Source organism: Argentina silus, assembly GCF_951799395.1.
Source record: "Argentina silus genome assembly, chromosome: 22".
NCBI classification, from domain to species: domain Eukaryota; kingdom Metazoa; phylum Chordata; class Actinopteri; order Argentiniformes; family Argentinidae; genus Argentina; species Argentina silus.
In genome coordinates, this window is record NC_139676.1 from 7,061,503 (window position 1) to 7,078,390 (window position 16,888).

General features: G+C 48.5%; 1 protein-coding gene across 1 annotated transcript; it reads left to right on the forward strand.

Annotated features, from left to right (window-relative positions):
- The first annotated feature begins 163 nt into the window (after nt 1-163).
- On the forward strand, nt 164-15,268 carry nomo (nodal modulator). Its single transcript, XM_083694367.1, has 31 exons — nt 164-330; nt 1,057-1,146; nt 1,240-1,285; nt 1,629-1,729; nt 2,253-2,359; nt 2,557-2,629; nt 2,838-2,990; nt 3,398-3,535; nt 3,836-3,925; nt 4,319-4,424; nt 4,623-4,773; nt 5,005-5,182; nt 5,996-6,137; nt 6,325-6,456; nt 7,169-7,305; nt 7,491-7,578; nt 8,027-8,090; nt 8,408-8,503; nt 8,912-9,124; nt 9,372-9,454; nt 9,596-9,755; nt 10,165-10,291; nt 10,514-10,627; nt 10,814-10,941; nt 11,219-11,360; nt 11,718-11,801; nt 12,080-12,190; nt 12,679-12,780; nt 13,198-13,317; nt 13,822-13,914; nt 14,251-15,268. The coding sequence occupies exons 1-31, from the start codon at nt 202-204 to the stop codon at nt 14,380-14,382; spliced, it is 3,630 nt and encodes a 1,209-aa protein (XP_083550493.1). The 5' UTR covers nt 164-201; the 3' UTR covers nt 14,383-15,268.
- The last annotated feature ends 1,620 nt before the right edge of the window (nt 15,269-16,888 follow it).

The following is a 16,888-nucleotide window of genomic DNA, read 5'->3' on the forward strand; positions in this document are numbered from 1 at the left end:
ATCCTCGACTCTCTGATATAATCATAAGTGCAGGCAATGTCAACTCCACACCAGCAGATGTCATGATTCTAGTTACTTGACACTCCGGTCCGCACTGTTCTGGGAAGGTCACCTGGTACGGAACCGGAGGCAGCGTGCCGTACACTTGTTCGGCTAAGAAAATTCGTTTGTCAAAAACTCGGAATAACGGGACGGGCAGACATGGGACCGTTCGGGATTTTACTTGGTATCATCTGCTGCCAATTCATTACAGTGTCGGCGGATGACATTGTGGTGGCATGCGGGGGATTTGTGAAATCTGACGTTGAAATCAATTACTCCGTGATCGAGGTGAGAGTTGACATGGCCTAGCTAGCTAGCTAGCTAACGTTAGCTACCGTGGTAGACGGAGATTGGTGGTCTCGGGTGCTGCGATGACACTGACAGTTTGAATGAACTAACATTAGCTAGCTACTGCTGTTAGGTTGCTCACTCATGAAAATGGTCGAATTTGTTTAACCGCTGTAGCATTGCAATTTCACGAGCCCTCAGTGTAAAGAAAAGTTTTCGCTTGCTGGTTTGGTTAGTCTTAGTGTGTATTCGTAGTAGCGGATATTTTCTATATGATTAGCCTTGAAAGAGGCTTTGGTAGCCAATAGCTAGCCGAAGACATTTAAACACTTGTCTGATATAATGATGTCTTCCCAAAACACGCACAAGTACAGTAGCTAATGCCATTGACAGCTACAAGGTATTAGTTGGAAGTGAATGTGTTGTTACATTTTTTTTTTTTTCTATATCTTTCCACTCAATTCCTTGAGTAGTCAGTCATGCTCAAGCAACACTCGTACTTAAACCCCTCTGTGCTGACAAGGTGGTAGTAGACACCGGCGTAGTTGTAATTTGGCTAATAGGATTTGTCGAATCATTTGACGCTAGCCCACCCAATGACAGCCGGTGCGACGTAGCCTCCCCAGCTAGCGGACTGTCAGTCAGCACTGCATTGAGCATGCATGTGGGTGCATTTTGGGCTGTCTAATTCATGTTTCGGGAAATGAAAATTCTCTCTTTCCACAGATCAAAGTGTACACAAAACAAGGTTCATTGAAATACCAGACCGACTGTGCTCCAATCAATGGCTACTTTATGATCCCCCTGTATGACAAGGTATGTCAATCATTGCCATATTGTCGAGAAGCCTAGTAGTTCTTCAAGACTCTTTGACAGTGTTGTTAATCTGAGACTCCTCTCTGTTCACAGGGAGACTTTGTCCTAAAGATTGAGCCTCCTCTTGGATGGAGCTTCGGTAAGAGGATACTAAATACTTCCTAGAACGTGTACGTTTAACTGCTTCTGCTACACTAGAAGTGGGCGTTGGCACACATCGAGGTCCAGGATCAGTCTTCTCCTCCTACATCCCTTCAGTAATAACCATGGAGGATGTGAATGGAAAACTGACCTAAGAGGCCACATCTTTTTACTCCATCTGGACTACTTGGGGCCATTCACACTGCGCTTAACCTTAGCCCCAGACTGAAAGCTCTATTAGCCCTGGGCTTAAGAGGCTCTTCACCCTGTGCTAAGTGCAGTGTGATCAGCCCTGTTGTGTATTCTCAGCCCTCTAACACGTTCCCCCTGTCCCCCTTTAGAGCCCACCAGTGTGGATCTCCATGTGGATGGGGTCAATGACATCTGCACCAAGGAGGAAGACATCAACTTTGTCTTCACTGGCTTCTCCGTCTCAGGAGCGGTGAGATCATGCACCATTTATTTATTCATAGCCCCCCCCAATGTCCGGAGGCTGGTGGAGGTAGAAATCGAAGGACGGGCTCATTGTAATGCATTCCTCTTTCCATTCCATGCATTACAATCAGCCTGTCCTCCGATTTCTACCTCCACCAGCCTCCTCTGGTCCTCACCCTTTGGTATTAATAACCCTCCCTGGCTTGATTTCAGAAATAGCTTTATAAATATATCCGAGTTGAGACGGTAAACTCACTCCTCAAGTTGAAATACCCTCACCCGTGCTATCAAATTGCTAGCTTCTCAGTGGGGTAACTAGGGGTGGTCGGTTGTGTTGGCAACACAGAGGACGCAGGTACGAGACTCGTGTGAGCTTGGATTGCAAAGAAGCAATACTGTTTGCGGCAGCGTGACGCCTGTTACATAAACAGCTCCGATGTCTTGTAATGGAGTGATGACTGATTTAACAAGGTTGTGGTATTGTAAAATGAACATTGAGTGAGAATGGGTGTGTTGTGTTCCTGGTCCAGGTACTGAGTAAAGGCCATCTCCTGGGCCCAGCTGGGGTGGAGGTCCGGCTCAGCAGAGAGGGAACAGGGGAGACGCTACAGACAGTTCCCACTCAGTCTGGGGGAAAGTAAGGGACCGCTCCTCCTAAAACTCTCATAAATAAATAAATAGTTACTGGGATTCGGTAATTTATTTGTATTCATTATGTTGTGTTCCCTTCTTTCCGCAATAGCTGTAGTTTGTATCAGAACAGTATGAGAGGCCAGTACACCTAGACTTGTAGGCTTTCTTCTAACAGAGCTTTTTCGGATCATTTACACACAGGTACACCTTCAGCAAAGTACTTCCTGGTAATTATGACATCACCGCATCGCATGCTTCCTGGACTCTGGAGCAGGTTAGTATCTCATAATAATAATAATAATAATAATTTACATGTATAAAGCGCTTTTCATGATACAAGAATAATCTCATAAAATATATGATTTATTTATTAGATATAAGTATGTAGCGTACATGTTCAATGATCTCAATCAGAGCCATTGTTCCAAAGCTGATCTACTGGCCTGGAACTCGTCATCCATACTCTTGTTCTTTCCCCATAGAGTGCAACGTCCGTGCGTGTGTCCAACGCCAACGCACCTGCTGCAGAGCCCCTAGTGGTGGGAGGGTACGATGTCACTGGGGAGGTACGGAGCGACGGCGAGCCCATGAAAGAAGTCACCTTCCTCCTCTACTCAGCCACGGTGAAGCAAGAGGTAAAGGACTGTGTGTGTGTGTGTGTGTGTGTGTGTGTGTGTGTGTGTGTGTGTGTGTGTGTGTGTGTGTGTGTGTGTGTGTGTGTGTGTGTGTGTGTGTGTGTGTGTGTGTGTGTGTGTGTGTGTGTGTGTGTGTGTGTGTGTGTGTGTGTGTGTGTGTGTGTGTGTGTGTGTGTGTGTGTGTGTGTGTGTCGAATCAAATATGCCCTGAGTTGTTTTAGTCAGGATAAACCCTGAAGAAGTCAGCTTGCTGCCAAAATGTTGGTTCAATAAATGATGACCATCGGAGCAAGAGTGTGCGGCTCTCTTTCTATCTTTTCAAGTTTCACCCGCCAGCCTACACCTCACCTAACTTTATTTATTAATTGTTTACTTGTTTGTTTGTTTGTTTACCTGGTGACTCCCAGGACATCAGTAGCTGCAGCACAGCCCCAGTGGAGGGAGCAGAGGCGGGGGATGACTTCCTGTCCTACCTGTGCAGTGCCCTGTCACGGGAGGACGGCGTCTTCAACTTCCCTTCCCTCGCCAGCGGAGACTACACCGTGGTAAAATGGCTGACGCCGTTAACACTCCTTGAATACGACCCACTCACTCCCACCTTGTGACGTGTGTTTCTGTGTCATCTGAAGGACAGCAGAGGGCGAATCTCTCAATAATGTACCATTCTAATTCTAGTCTGAATCAGCCCTAATGCCTTCTCCTCGGCACTTCCTCGATGGCCTAGGCACTTCCTGAATATTGACAACATATCTCAGGTCACTCAATGTGGCGCTGCACCCGTTCTAGCTCCTACTCCCCCCACTGTGTCGGACTGAGATTGACGGCGACTCTGCTCTCTGCTTCAGATCCCCTTCTACAGAGGAGAGAGGATCACATTCGACGTGGCTCCCTCTAGAATGGACTTCCGGGTGGAGCACAACAGCTTGAAACTGGAGGTAGGAGCCCTTGTTTGTGGTTGCGGTTGTACGTTTGGAGTCTAGGTTACAGCATGGTCCCGTGTCATGCGGTGTACCGGTGATACTCAACCCTGGTCCTGGAGAGAGCCACAGTGGGTCCAGGTTCTCGTCCCAACCTGGTGTTATTGGCTGAATCAGGTGCGTCACTGCTGAGCTGGGGCAAAAACCAGGACCGACCGCGGCTCTCCAGGACCAGGGTTGGGGATCACTGCAGCGGAGGATGATCATGTTACAGACCAGTGGAGTTAGAAATCTGAGAAACAGGCGCCGGTTTCTACCTCCACTGTTAGACAGTACATATCGTCGGAGGCGTGGCGTGGATATTGGATTTGTGTTTATGTTTTTGCGTCTCTCTCTCTCTCTCTCCCTTAGCCCATCTTCAGGGTCATGGGCTTCTCTGTGACCGGCCGGGTTCTGAACAGTCTGGACGGGGAGGGCGTACCCGACGCCACGGTAACCCTCAACAACCAGATCAAAGGTAACCATAGCAACGTCCTCCACCCATGTACCTTCGATGACCGGAAGGTAGATTTAGACGAGCAGTAGGGAAGATGTCATGGTGTGATAAACGTAGAGAAAATGTTAGAACGATGAAACGCTTTCAGTTTGAACTTCTCCTAAGCTGTCCCTTCATCTATTTCTCCATATTCTCCCCCCCCCCCCCCCCCCCCCGCAGTGCTGACCAAAGAAGACGGCTCTTACCGCCTGGAGAACATGACGGCCGGCACCTACGCCATCCGCACTAACAAGGAGCTCATGTTCTTTGAGCCAATCACAGTGAAGATTGCGCCCAACACCCCTCAGCTTCCCGACATCATTACCGCTGGGTAAGTTTGACCTTTGACCCCCCCCCCCCCCGAAGGCTAGTTTAAAATGTCACCACCCCCTGCATGTTATTGCCACCTTCATACGCAATACAATACTCACACTTTCTATGGAGACTCTCCATTGAACATGGTATTTTGTCCATGAATCCAGCCTATATTGTTTTTCCCTCTATGCTCAAAGTGCATCTTATCGTAAGGTGGGAACTCACAACCTGTTTGGATGTGTTGCAGGTTTAGCATGTGTGGCCAGATCTCTGTCAGCCGTCTGCCGGAGGGCATGAAGCAGCAGGGGCGCTACAAGGTGACCCTCACCCCCCAGGGCCAAGACAATACTGCCATCCGCACTACCGACTCAGACCAGCAGGGGGGCTTCTGCTTCCAGGCCAAGCCAGGAGACTACAGCGTTCACGTACGTATGGCAGACAAAACAGGACAATCTAAGGAGACAGGCCTGACTCACAAACCAATGTTGAATTGCCAAATTGGTTACAATTTGTTTTTGTAAAGGTTGGGGTGAGTTTTATGTTTTGACCTAGTCAGGCTGTCGATGGGATTCTGGTCAGGAAGGTCCCTTTAGTCTCACCCAGCCAAAACACTGCTTATTCTGCTCAAAGAATGGCATCGCTCTCTATTTTGGTACCGAGAACCGAGGTGTGTTGTCACTTCTGGGTCCACAAGAACGTTCCACATTAATCTTCATGAATTTCATGATATTAATTATTATAAATGCTTACAGGAATTTCCCGGATTGTAAAAATGTGCAAAAAAAAATTGCCACTGATACAATGACTATGGTGAAATTCGGAATAGGAATTTGAAAGTGGACACGGGGAAGTATGTGAGTACTCTATTGGGACTGGTCTAGGATCAGCTTATCCCACTGTATCCTGACTATAACCATCAGGGGGGATGGGATGCTAAACTCACCACAGATCAGTGTCTAGTGGGGATGTCACCCTGCTCTAAATCTGCTGTGGTCAGTTATTTATTGGACATTTAATTAAGTGTAAAAGTAATGAAGAACACCCACTCAAGGCCAGGAGCTGGCTAATGGAACATAACTCAATACGTAATGAAAATGTGAGATTTAATCACCAAGGTTTCGGCTCAGTAGCCTTCCTCTGGGGACAGCAATTAAATTCAACACAACTTTATTTCACCCCTCAGGAAAGCAATTTTGAGCTAACGCTCTCCTCTGTTCTCCTCTGTCCTCCTCCTACAGGTGTCTCTCCCTGAGGCAGAGGTGAAGGCTGGCCTAGCCCTGCAGCCCCAGAACCTGGAGGTGTCCCTGGTGGACAAGCCCCTGTCTGACCTCACCTTCACCCAGTTCATGGCCTCCGTCTCCGGCAAGGTCTACTGTCTGGGTACGTCGGCCGCCTGGCTCTCCTGGAGGCCGAGAGGCTACCTCGGGTCTTTTGTTTAGGGACGTTTAGAAGCAAAGAATGAATGTTGAACATAAATATGTATTAAATATGAAATGAAAAAGTGAAATGAATGTGTTGTTATTTCTTGCTAAGCTCGGTGACCTTGTTGCCCCCTTTGTTGCCGTAGCGTCCTGTGACGACCTCTCGGTGACCCTGCAGCCAACGAGTCGTCAGGGGGAGAGGCGGAGCGTGCCCCTCTCGGGGAGCAGCAAGACCCTCAGCTTCTCCTTCGACAACGTGCTGCCGGGCAAATACAAAGGTGAGAGACCCCTTACGTTTCAATAAAATGGCGGATATGGAATACAGAACAATAACTAATTATTTCCTGCATATCAGCAGTCGCTCCGGATGCGTCTCGGCTTTGTATTCATAACATTCTAGTCTGTTTGTGGATTCAGCGTCGTGATGGCTTGCTTTTTTTTTTGAGCCGTGGGTTTGAGACCTGCATGGAACTGCTTAAGTCAGTGATTCTCACTCTTGGTCCTGGAGAGCCGCAGTGCTGCAGGCTTTGGTTCCAGCTCAGCACTGACACACCTGATTCAGCTTATCAAGCTTTTGATGATCAGCTGATTAGGCCAATCAGGTGCGATGGCACCAGGCTGGGACGAGAACCAGGACCCACTGTGGCTCTCTCCTGGACCAGGATTGAGTATCACTTGCATACTAGATCTGACCGTATAATATCACATGGGATTTGTGCATATCAGTCTTTGAGACGTAGGCTTGAATATGAGTATTATATGTTAATTGGTATATCAAGGGAGGCTGGCTGGAGGTAGAAATCAGAGGACAGGCTCATTGTCCCTATTCTATGCTTTACAATGAGCCTGTCCTCCGATTTCTACCTCCACCAGCCTCAACTTTGCAATATATTCCCATGCTATGACCCTGGTTGATGAGGGAACAACACTATATACTAAATCCTCCTCCCTCCCTCCCTCCCTCCCTCCCTCCCTCCCTGCTCCCCCTAGTGAGTATCTCCCATGAGGAGTGGTGTTGGAAGCACAAGTCTGTGGAGGTGGAGGTGCTGGACTCTGACGTGCTGGGGGTGGAGTTCAGACAGATCGGCTACATCCTCCGCTGCTCCCTCTCCCACGCCATCACCCTGGTCAGTGACGTGTGTGTGTGTGTGTGTGTGTGTGTGTGTGTGTGTGTGTGTGTGTGTGTGTGTGTGTGTGTGTGTGTGTGTGTGTGTGTGTACAGTATCTGCACTAATTAATGCCAGAGGGTATTGATTGAGTCACTTCATGCACTACCCCTCATGAATAACCAGTTGACCTTGTTTGTTGGCAGGAGTTCTTCCAGGATGGCAGCAAGCCTGAGAACGTTGGCGTCTACAACCTCTCCAAGGGAGTCAACCGCTTCTGTCTCTCCAAACCGGGTAAGGTCAACTCCTCCTTTTCTCCTTTCTTCTCCTCCTCCTCCTCCCCCTTTCTCCTTCTCTTCTCTCTTCTCCTCCTTTCCTCTCATTTTCTTCTTTTCGCCTCCTCTCCTCTTCTCCTCTTCTCTCTGTTCCTCTCTTGATGGTAAGAGATGATGAATGAAATAAAAAAAAAAAGACAACAACAACAACATTGTTTTAAAAACTGGATCTCAATGAGACATGTGACCAGGCCAGGTAAAGGTTAGATGAGACTGGATCTCAATGAGACATGTGACCAGGCCAGGTAAAGGTTAGATGAGACTGGATCTCAATGAGACATGTGACTAGGCCAGGTAAAAGTTAGATGAGGCTGGATCTCAATGAGACATGTGACCAGGCCAGGTAAAGGTTAGATGAGACCAGAGATCTCTCATTCTCAGTAACCCTGTGCTGTTGCCTGTGCCAGGTGTGTACAAAGTCACCCCTCGATCCTGCCACCAGTTTGAACAGGACTACTACACCTACGACACGTGAGTATTACCTATACAATGCGTTTTTTATTTGTATTTCTATTCAGTTTATTGAAGTGATAAAGTTTTATATTTGGGGTCAGTGATCCTCAATCCTGGTCCTGGAGAGCTGCAGTGGGTCCCAGCTCAGCAGTGACACACCTGATTCAGCGAATCAGGGTTTTTGAAGATCAGTTGATTAGTCCAATCAGGTGTGATGGCACCAGGCTGGGACGAGAACCAGGACCCACTGTGGCTCCCTCCAGGTCCAGGAATGATTGAGTATGCCTGATTGAAGTGAAACCTCCGTGATTGACTCATCTTGTCTTATGCCTCAGCTCCGCCCCCACTATCCTCACCCTGACGGCCGTCAGACATCACATGACCGGCCTCATCACCACCGACAAGATCCTGGACGTCACTGTCACCATCAAGTACGTTGTCACCCAAATAAATGTATCATTTAGCAGAAGCTCTTATCCAGAGTTCATTTCATCGTAAAGTAAGTGAATCACCTATACATCACAGACGTCACAAGTAAGACTTTCGATAAGAATAAGTGGCACAAGCAGTCGATGCTGGAGAAAGGGAAGACAATTATGTATTTATTTATTCATATTATTTTTACACCTGTGATATTTTGAAGAAAACACCTTAAATTAGACGTTAGGTCTTAACTTGGCTGTGTAACTAACATTTCAGTAGATCATACTCGGATGTCCATACTGCTCAGATCTCAAATTGGGATTAAGGTGTGTGTGTGTGTGTGTGTGTGTGTGTGTCTTTCTTTCTGTCTGTCTGTCTGTCTGTGTGTGTGTGTGTGTCCGTCCGTGCCTGTGCAGGTCGTCCATAGAGAGTGAGCCGGCGCTGGTGCTGGGCCCTCTGAAGAGTCTGGAGGAGCAGAGACACGAGCAGCAGCAGCAGGAGGTGGAGCTGCGTCGCCAGGAGAGGGAGAGACGTGCCGAGGCGGAGGGCAGGGACGACAGCCCCCCCGTCCAGGAGAGAGCCGACGACCTCACCGGACCCTTCCACTATGAATTCACCTACTGGGCCAGGTACACAAACGTGCACTCCACAATGGTTTTACACACACACACATGCACTACTGTACATTTCTGAAAATGTATCCACACAAATCTTGAGAGCCTCTGGAGTGGTGTGCCGTGAAACGGGTTACCTGGTACCCGCGTTCGGGATTTACGTCTGTTGGAGAGCGACGTTGTTGCGTCGTGGATTTGAGTGGTGGTTGTGATGGTCATTTGGCTGTGGTTCATGTATTGATGTTTGCTGCTTGATTTTCAGGGCTGGAGAGAAGATCACTGTGACCCCCTCCTCCAAAGAGCTGCTCTTCTACCCTCCTGAGGTGGAGGCCACCATCACTGGAGGTATGGGGGTGTGTGTGTGTGTGTGTGTGTGTGTGTGTGTACACACACGCTTGTGTGTGTGTGTGTGTGTGTTTGCACGAGCGTGTGTGTGTGCACCAGTGACTAGCTTTGGCGTAACACCCATGTCCCCCCCCCCCTCAGAGAGTTGTCCCGGCAGGCTAGTGGACATCGCCGGGCGGGCCGGTCTGTTCCTGGAGGGCCGGGTGTCTCCGGAGCTCCAGGGAGTAGAGATCTCCATCACCGAGAGAGGAGCCCCCACACCCCTCATCACCGTCGCCACCAACGAGGGGGGGGCATACAGGTACACCCCTAACCCCCCCTAACGAACAACCCATAGCTCGGTCATAGGCTATTGTACTGGCTCACGGTCAGAGAAACTCACAGGGGGTTGTGTGTTGAAATAGTTTTGTGACCAACTTCACTCCATATCCACGCATATGAAATGCTAATTGTGTAGCATCAGCTGCTACTCAGAGGTTTTCTTGGCAAGTGTTCCTTTTCGTTTGGGTCTTTGATAGTGAAGAATGCTAATTGTGTAGCATCAGCTTTTCTGTGTTATTTTATTATTATTTTTAACTGTTATTTTAAACTTCCTTTTCATGTGTGTGACCTCTGATGGGTCTTTGATAGTGAATAATGCTCTTTGGAAGTGACCTTCGTTGCGAAATGTTGTTTTGAAAGTAACATTTTGACTCGTGGTTGTGTTGTAGTGTGGGTCCACTGCACAGTGACCGTCAGTATGACATCAGCGCCAGTAAGGAAGGCTTCGTCCTCAGCCCCGTGGAGGGCACCCAGGGAGACTTCAAGGCCTTCGCCCTGGCTGGAGTCACCTTCAAGGTAAAACACACACACACACACACACACACACAGTCAGACTAAATACCACCGTCGCATGTTTTGTCTTGGTTGATTACATCTCAACTTGGTAACAGGATCTTTTCAGTGAACTGGAAACGTCAACGTTGTTAGACTTGTTTTGCGGGTTGGAAAGAGGACTTATCTCTTTCTCTCCCTCCTTCTCTCCCTCCCTCCCTCCCTCCCTCCCTCTCTGTCCTATAGATCAGGTCTGATGAGGGTCACCCCCTCTCTGGGGTTCTGTTGTCTCTCAGTGGGGGGCAGTTCCGCTCCAACCTGCTCACCCAGGAGACTGGCCTCCTCACCTTCAACAACCTGGTAGGTGGAAGGGTGCTCCATGGTGGGAATAACCATCGGAGGTTCACCTGCAAGCCTTTTCTTTTTTGATTTGAACAGTGTGAATTGGTGTGATCCATCACTGTGCTGCTGTTTACATTGTTCTGTTCTCTCTTTCTTTCTTTCTCTCTCTCTCTCTCTCACCATCCCCTCCCTCCATCGTCTCAGAGCCCTGGTCAGTACTACTTCAAGCCTATGATGAAGGAGTTCCGCTTCGAGCCTGCGTCTCAGATGATCAGCGTGGACGAGGGCCAGAACCTCAGTATCGACATCACCGGCTTCAAAACCGCATACAGGTACTTCAGAACCAGGTTCCACAGGGCCCGAGGCCTGGGCGGAACGGAACCGACGACTCTTCTCTTTTACAATTCTTACTCTTTAACTGTTTCAATAATTTTGGAAAATATGTATTGAAGAAGATTTCCAAGTGTCCAAGGAAAGATAGCAGTAGCCCCAAAATGGCTGTCTCCCTAACCAGTCTCCTCTTCTGTTGTGTGTAGAAAATGACAGTCCTAGCCCCAAAATGGCTGCCTAGCCTGACCAGCTTCCTTGCGCTGTGTGTTTGTTCTCCAGCTGCTACGGTGCGGTGCAGTCCCTGAGTGGCGATGCGGAGAGAGACGTGTCAGTGGAGGCGGTGGGCCAGGCAGAGTGCAGCATGTACAGCGAGGACACCGTCACTGACGAGGAGGGACGCTTCAGGCTCCGGGGCCTGCTGGTGAGTCACATGGGCAGTGTAATAAGCTCAGAGACTTCATAAGGGTGACATACAGCAGTCGTAAAGCCCGCTCATTGCCTACATTGCACTTTGGGTGTTCTTTTTTAGTCCGATAGATAGCTTGGAACGTTTGGAACACTGTCAGTCTCAACAGAACATGGCTTCCTTTTGACCACAATGGGTCATGTGATGGTGTGCTCCATTTAATTCACAACCCAAACAACGCTGTCGTCAGCCAACTGTCAAAAGCACTATTCGTTTTCATCTCTCTAGAGATGCTATCGTTGCTAACGCTAACTCTCTAACTCCCTCTCTCTCTCTCTCTCTCTCTCTCTCTCTCTCTCTCTCTCTCCACAGCCTGGCTGCAGGTACCTGATCCAGCTAAGAGCGGAGGGCAACGACCACATCGAGAGAGCGCTGCCCCAGCACAGGTCCATAGATGTGAGTGGGAACACTGTTTCTAGTTAGCGTTAGCGTTAGCTACCTTTTTTACCATGGGCTCTGTGGTAACAATCCTATTTCAAGTTTTAAACCTCAGAATTGACTTAGAGGGGGTGTCGGTGGGGGGGTAGCGGTGTGTGGGGGGGGGGGGGGGGTGTGTGTATGCAGTTGAAAGGAAAATAAGCTCTTCAAGCACTTATTATTTAATTTGGTTTGTAAACGCTTGTTCCAAATGCTGATTTTGTGGTGTTTGTTATCTCCGTGGTGATTGTGTTCAGGTTGGGAGTGACGACATCGAGGGTGTGAACATCATCGCCTTCAGGCAGATCAATCAGTTTGATTTGAGCGGGAACGTCATCACGTTGCCTGAGCACCTGCCCACTCTCTCTGTAAGACTGCTCGACACACACACACACACACACACACACACACACACATACATGAACCTCTTTATTATCTACTTGATACCTTTTTATAATACTTTTTATAACATTTGTAACACTTCTGTAGTACCCATGGCGTTTAATTGGTGTAATTACTGATTCATTATGTATTCATTATCTTGATCCTAATTATGTTACATTGTTATGTTGCTTCTCTGTCTGCATTCCCCATATACTGTATACATGCCATTAGAATGTTGTCATACGTGAATTAGACCAGAAGTGTATGTGTCAGAGGAGGCTGGTGGAGGTAGAAATCGGAGGATGAGCTCATAGTCATGCATGGAACGGAATGATCAACGGACCCATCCTCCGATTTCAACCTCGACCAGCCTCTAATGGGGTGCGTCATGTAATACGGTGTTGTTACAGTTTGAACACACCCTCAACCGCCCTCTAACACCCCCCCCCCCTCTTCCTCCCACCCCCCCCAGGTGAAGCTGTATAAGAGTGACAACCTGGACAACCCCATCCACACCGTCTCTCTGGGCCAGTCCCTCTTCTTCCACTTCGCCCCCCTGGACAGGGACGGAGAGGTACGCTCTGCAGCGGCACGGCTCTTGAGCCTCTTGAGCCTTCTCGCCTTTATAAACATGCTTACGAAACGGCACTCTGTGTTCTGAAGGCTGCTGATGGTTTATTAATGGGACAGTTGAAGGTCACGCAATATCTGTATGCCGCTTAGACCAGTCTGGGTTTGTTCTCCCGGTGGGTTTGGTTGCCACTGCCGACGGCTAACGTTAGGTTCAATGCTATATACCAGTCGGCGGACATTGGCCCCCTCCCATAGAGCTGTACTCTAAACTGAATACAGTTGTTTTACACGGTATATGCGTCATGTTTTTTACACTAAACTAAGATGTATACATTATGAGTGGGATGTCGAAATAACTCTGAATCTCTCTCTCTCTCTCTCTCTCTCTCTCTCTGTCTGTCGTCGTCCCCCCCTCCAGAACTACGTGCTGATGCTGTACTCCACGCTGTCTCGTTCCCAGTATGACTTCACCCTGCCCCAGGTCTCCTTCACCTCCACAGGCTACCACAAGCACATCACCCTCACCTTCAACCCCAACGTGAGTACCCTCCAGGGGAGGCTGGCGGGGGGGGGGGAGACGGGGCTCATTGGAACGCATGGAACGAAGACTGAAGAATGGCCGGCGGAGGTAGAATCTGAAAGACGGGGTTCGTTGTAACGCGTGGCAGGGAATGAGGAATTCTAAATGCGTGGAATGAGGGGGAAAAAAGGTGCCGTTCCTCATTCCGTTCCATGCATTCCAAAGAGCCCGTCCTCCCGATTCCTACCTCCACCGGCCTCCCCTGGTACCGTCTTCTCCAGAACCCAGCTGTTCGCTCCATGACTGAATGTGGATTGATGATGATAATGAATAATGATAATAACCGTAGTTGACTTGATTGGATTTATATCAAGTTTTCCAGACGCTCAAAGCTCTTCACATTGTGTGGGAGGAACCCGTCCACTACCCATGATACATCTTTCACCTGTCAACAGTGTCAAGAGTTCCATCCGTGTTTCTTGGTGACTTGTCTGAAATTAACTTGTGTGTTTTTGCTTGCAGCGTAAAGTGCCTGACCAGGACATCGTTCAGGGCTCCTACATCGCCCTGCCCCTCACACTGCTCCTTCTGCTGGCAGCGTACAACCATGAGAAGGTACCCTCCCGCCCCCCCCGTCAGACACACTCATGATTACGTCATAATAGGTCATTCCGGAGTGTTCTGGTGAAGCCAGCCTAAGGTTCAGACAGACTTCCTATGTTGGAAGAAAGCATTTGAAATGTGACGTTCTAGTTTGCTTTGTGGTGACTTTAATGTGCACACTGCAATCCTGTGACTGTAAATTGAAACAACCCTGTGTGTTGTCTGTCTGTGTGTGTGTGTGTGTCTCGTGCACTCCGGGAGTAATATTTGAAACCCTCACACATCAAATATGATGAGTTAGAACATTCTAACAGGACAACCCCTAATGTCTTGCCGACTCTCCCCCAGGTGATCCCCCTGCTCCTGCAGCTGGTGAACCGTATCCAAGGGGTCCGGGGCCTGTCCCAGTCCAGTGGCGAAAACGCTGCCCTGGACGAGGCCAAACGCCAGGCCAAGAGACAGAAGGCCAGGCGCACATGAGACCGCCGCAGGTGGAGGGGGGGGGGGGGGGGGCCCCTCATCTCAAATCACACCCTAATGCTCCCTAGCGAGTGCAACACTTTTGACCAGAGCCTAGTCGGAGGGAGGGCACTACACAAGGGGAGGATTAGGGTGTCGTTTGAGAAGGGTAGCCATCTGGAAGCCCAGCACGGTCCACATACCACCATACTCACAGCTCTGCATCAGCCAATCGGGCTCAACGGACTGATGACGCACGCCAGCACGGGTTCCGTAGACTCGCTGTGAGGCTATGTTCTCCGGCGGACGCTGGCTCTGGAACAGTTCTGTTCTGACGGACTCCTGGAATCATTAGAACATTCATCACCACCATCATCATCATCATCGTCGTCGCTACAGGAGTCTGTATCGGCAATATTGAATATGAGCCATTTTTGTACGTTTTCTAATTCTTTGTCGATGGAGGTCAATTGTTTTTGGCAAGCTCTGATGAAAACTTGGATATCTGTTTCGTTGTTCATTCGGTCCCTGGACTGCTGTCTTGGTAGGTTTTTTTGGGTGGGGGAGGGGGGGTCACACTTTGCAATAGCTATGCATCATGCAGGCTTTATAATGCCATCATAAAGGTGACACGACTGTTCGTGACATGACATGGCATTGGATCTAAACACAGCCAAATTGTCCGTAAGCCAATCAAGCTATTGTTCGAGTCACTACATGTTTCAAACGTTCCTGAGGTAATTTGTCTTAACTGGTATGAATGGTTATAACTGTATGAGTGGTTATAATAACACTGTTGTGGCTATGATGGGATTATACAAGCTGTGGTAGTTTCAAGTGAATTGGGTCTGTGTTTGGTTACGTCTGTTTTGCTCAGGGAGGCTGAAGGGTGGGGTGGAGGGCAGAGGGGGAGGCTGAAGAGAGGGGGGGGGGGCAGAGGGAGTCGGCAGAGGGGAGGCTGGAGAAAGACGGGGTGGGGGGCAGAGGGGGGGCTGCAGGGGGGGGGGCGGTATACTAGGTTAATAAGAGGTAGGTTTTGAAACTGTGGGTCAATTAACAAAATGATAAATTACTATTTGGTAGGGGATTGTAGGTGACTTTGATAGTGATTAATTTATTAACAGTTATGTCTGATGTGAATGATGAAGCGTTTGTATGGTAGCAAATTTATTTTACAGTGTGTTGTTTTTTTATTTATGAAAAATAATCTGTCAGATTCAAAATAATGCAAATTAACTGAAGGGGAGCCATTTGTTAGAATACTATATTAAGATGCTTTTTTTGTTTTGTTTTTTTGTATCAGCCAAGCATCTAGTTAATATCGTACTACGATATTTTTCTGATATATTTGTCTCAACCTCACATTGCAGATAGGATTTAAACCAGAGATGATAGCTAGAGGAGATTGATGAGTTTCTCCACGTTACCACATGGTCATGTGACACACTGTGAAAACTGCAGAGCCCTGTTTCTTTTTTGTACATGTGATTCATCTGTTGCTATTCAGTTATGGACAATTTTAATGGAAAGATGAAAAGGCCAATGGCTATTTACTGAGTTGAAAGATATTCCAATTAGGCTATGGTTGAGGGGTAAGGAAATTGGTTGGAATGAGTTTGTGGGGTGGGGAGGGGAGGGGGGGGGGGGGTGGATCGGCAGGGGGGTGTAATTGTCATTGGTCAGAATCTGTGATCTGTTGAAAGGATGAATAAAATTTGACTGGGAAGAATGTATTGATGTGGCGTGGTTGTTCCATCAGGGGACAGTGTTGGGTAAGAAACCAATGTTCAGAGTTCAGTCAAGGCTGTGCTGCTGCTGCTGCTGCTGCTGCTGCTGCTCTGTGGGACATCGATGCCATTGTTGAGTTTTCCTTTCAAGTCGGCAAGAAAAGTTAAGAGGACAGCAGGGGACAATGTCAGGTGACCTTGCACAGCGACTGACTGACTGCGTAAACCCACACCGAACAATAGCTAAGCTACACACAGGTGTCTCCAGTTGCCACGGCAAAAACCGTGGCTTACTCTTGAAGGTGTCAAGTTCTAGTGAGAGACCGAATACAAAGGCAACAAGGGCATCATTTATCACTTAACATTTCTGCTTCCCGTGTCACTGCTACAGTAGTATACAAGCCCGAACCTCCAATTTCTACCTCCACCAGCCTCCACTGCTGCTCCTCTACCCAGCTTACAGCAACCCAGCTAGGCAGCTATGATGGGCTTCAACCTGAGCTAATGATGGCTCTTGTCAGAGCTCTGTCTCTCTCTTTTTCTCTCTCTCTCTCTCTCTCTCTCTTTCTGTCTTGCTTTCTCTCTGTCTGTCCCTCTGCCCCTCTCTTTTTCTCTCTCCATCTCTCTCTCTTTCTCTCTCTCTCTGCATCATCCTAGTCTGCAGGGCTTTAGTAGTGGTGGTCCGGCTGCACAAAACGACTGTAATTCTCCCCCTGAAATACGGTCAAATTAGCCAGCGTGAGCCGCCGGGCTCTCTGCCTGCGTCACAGCAGACACAAAGCACCCTGGGTAGTCATAGT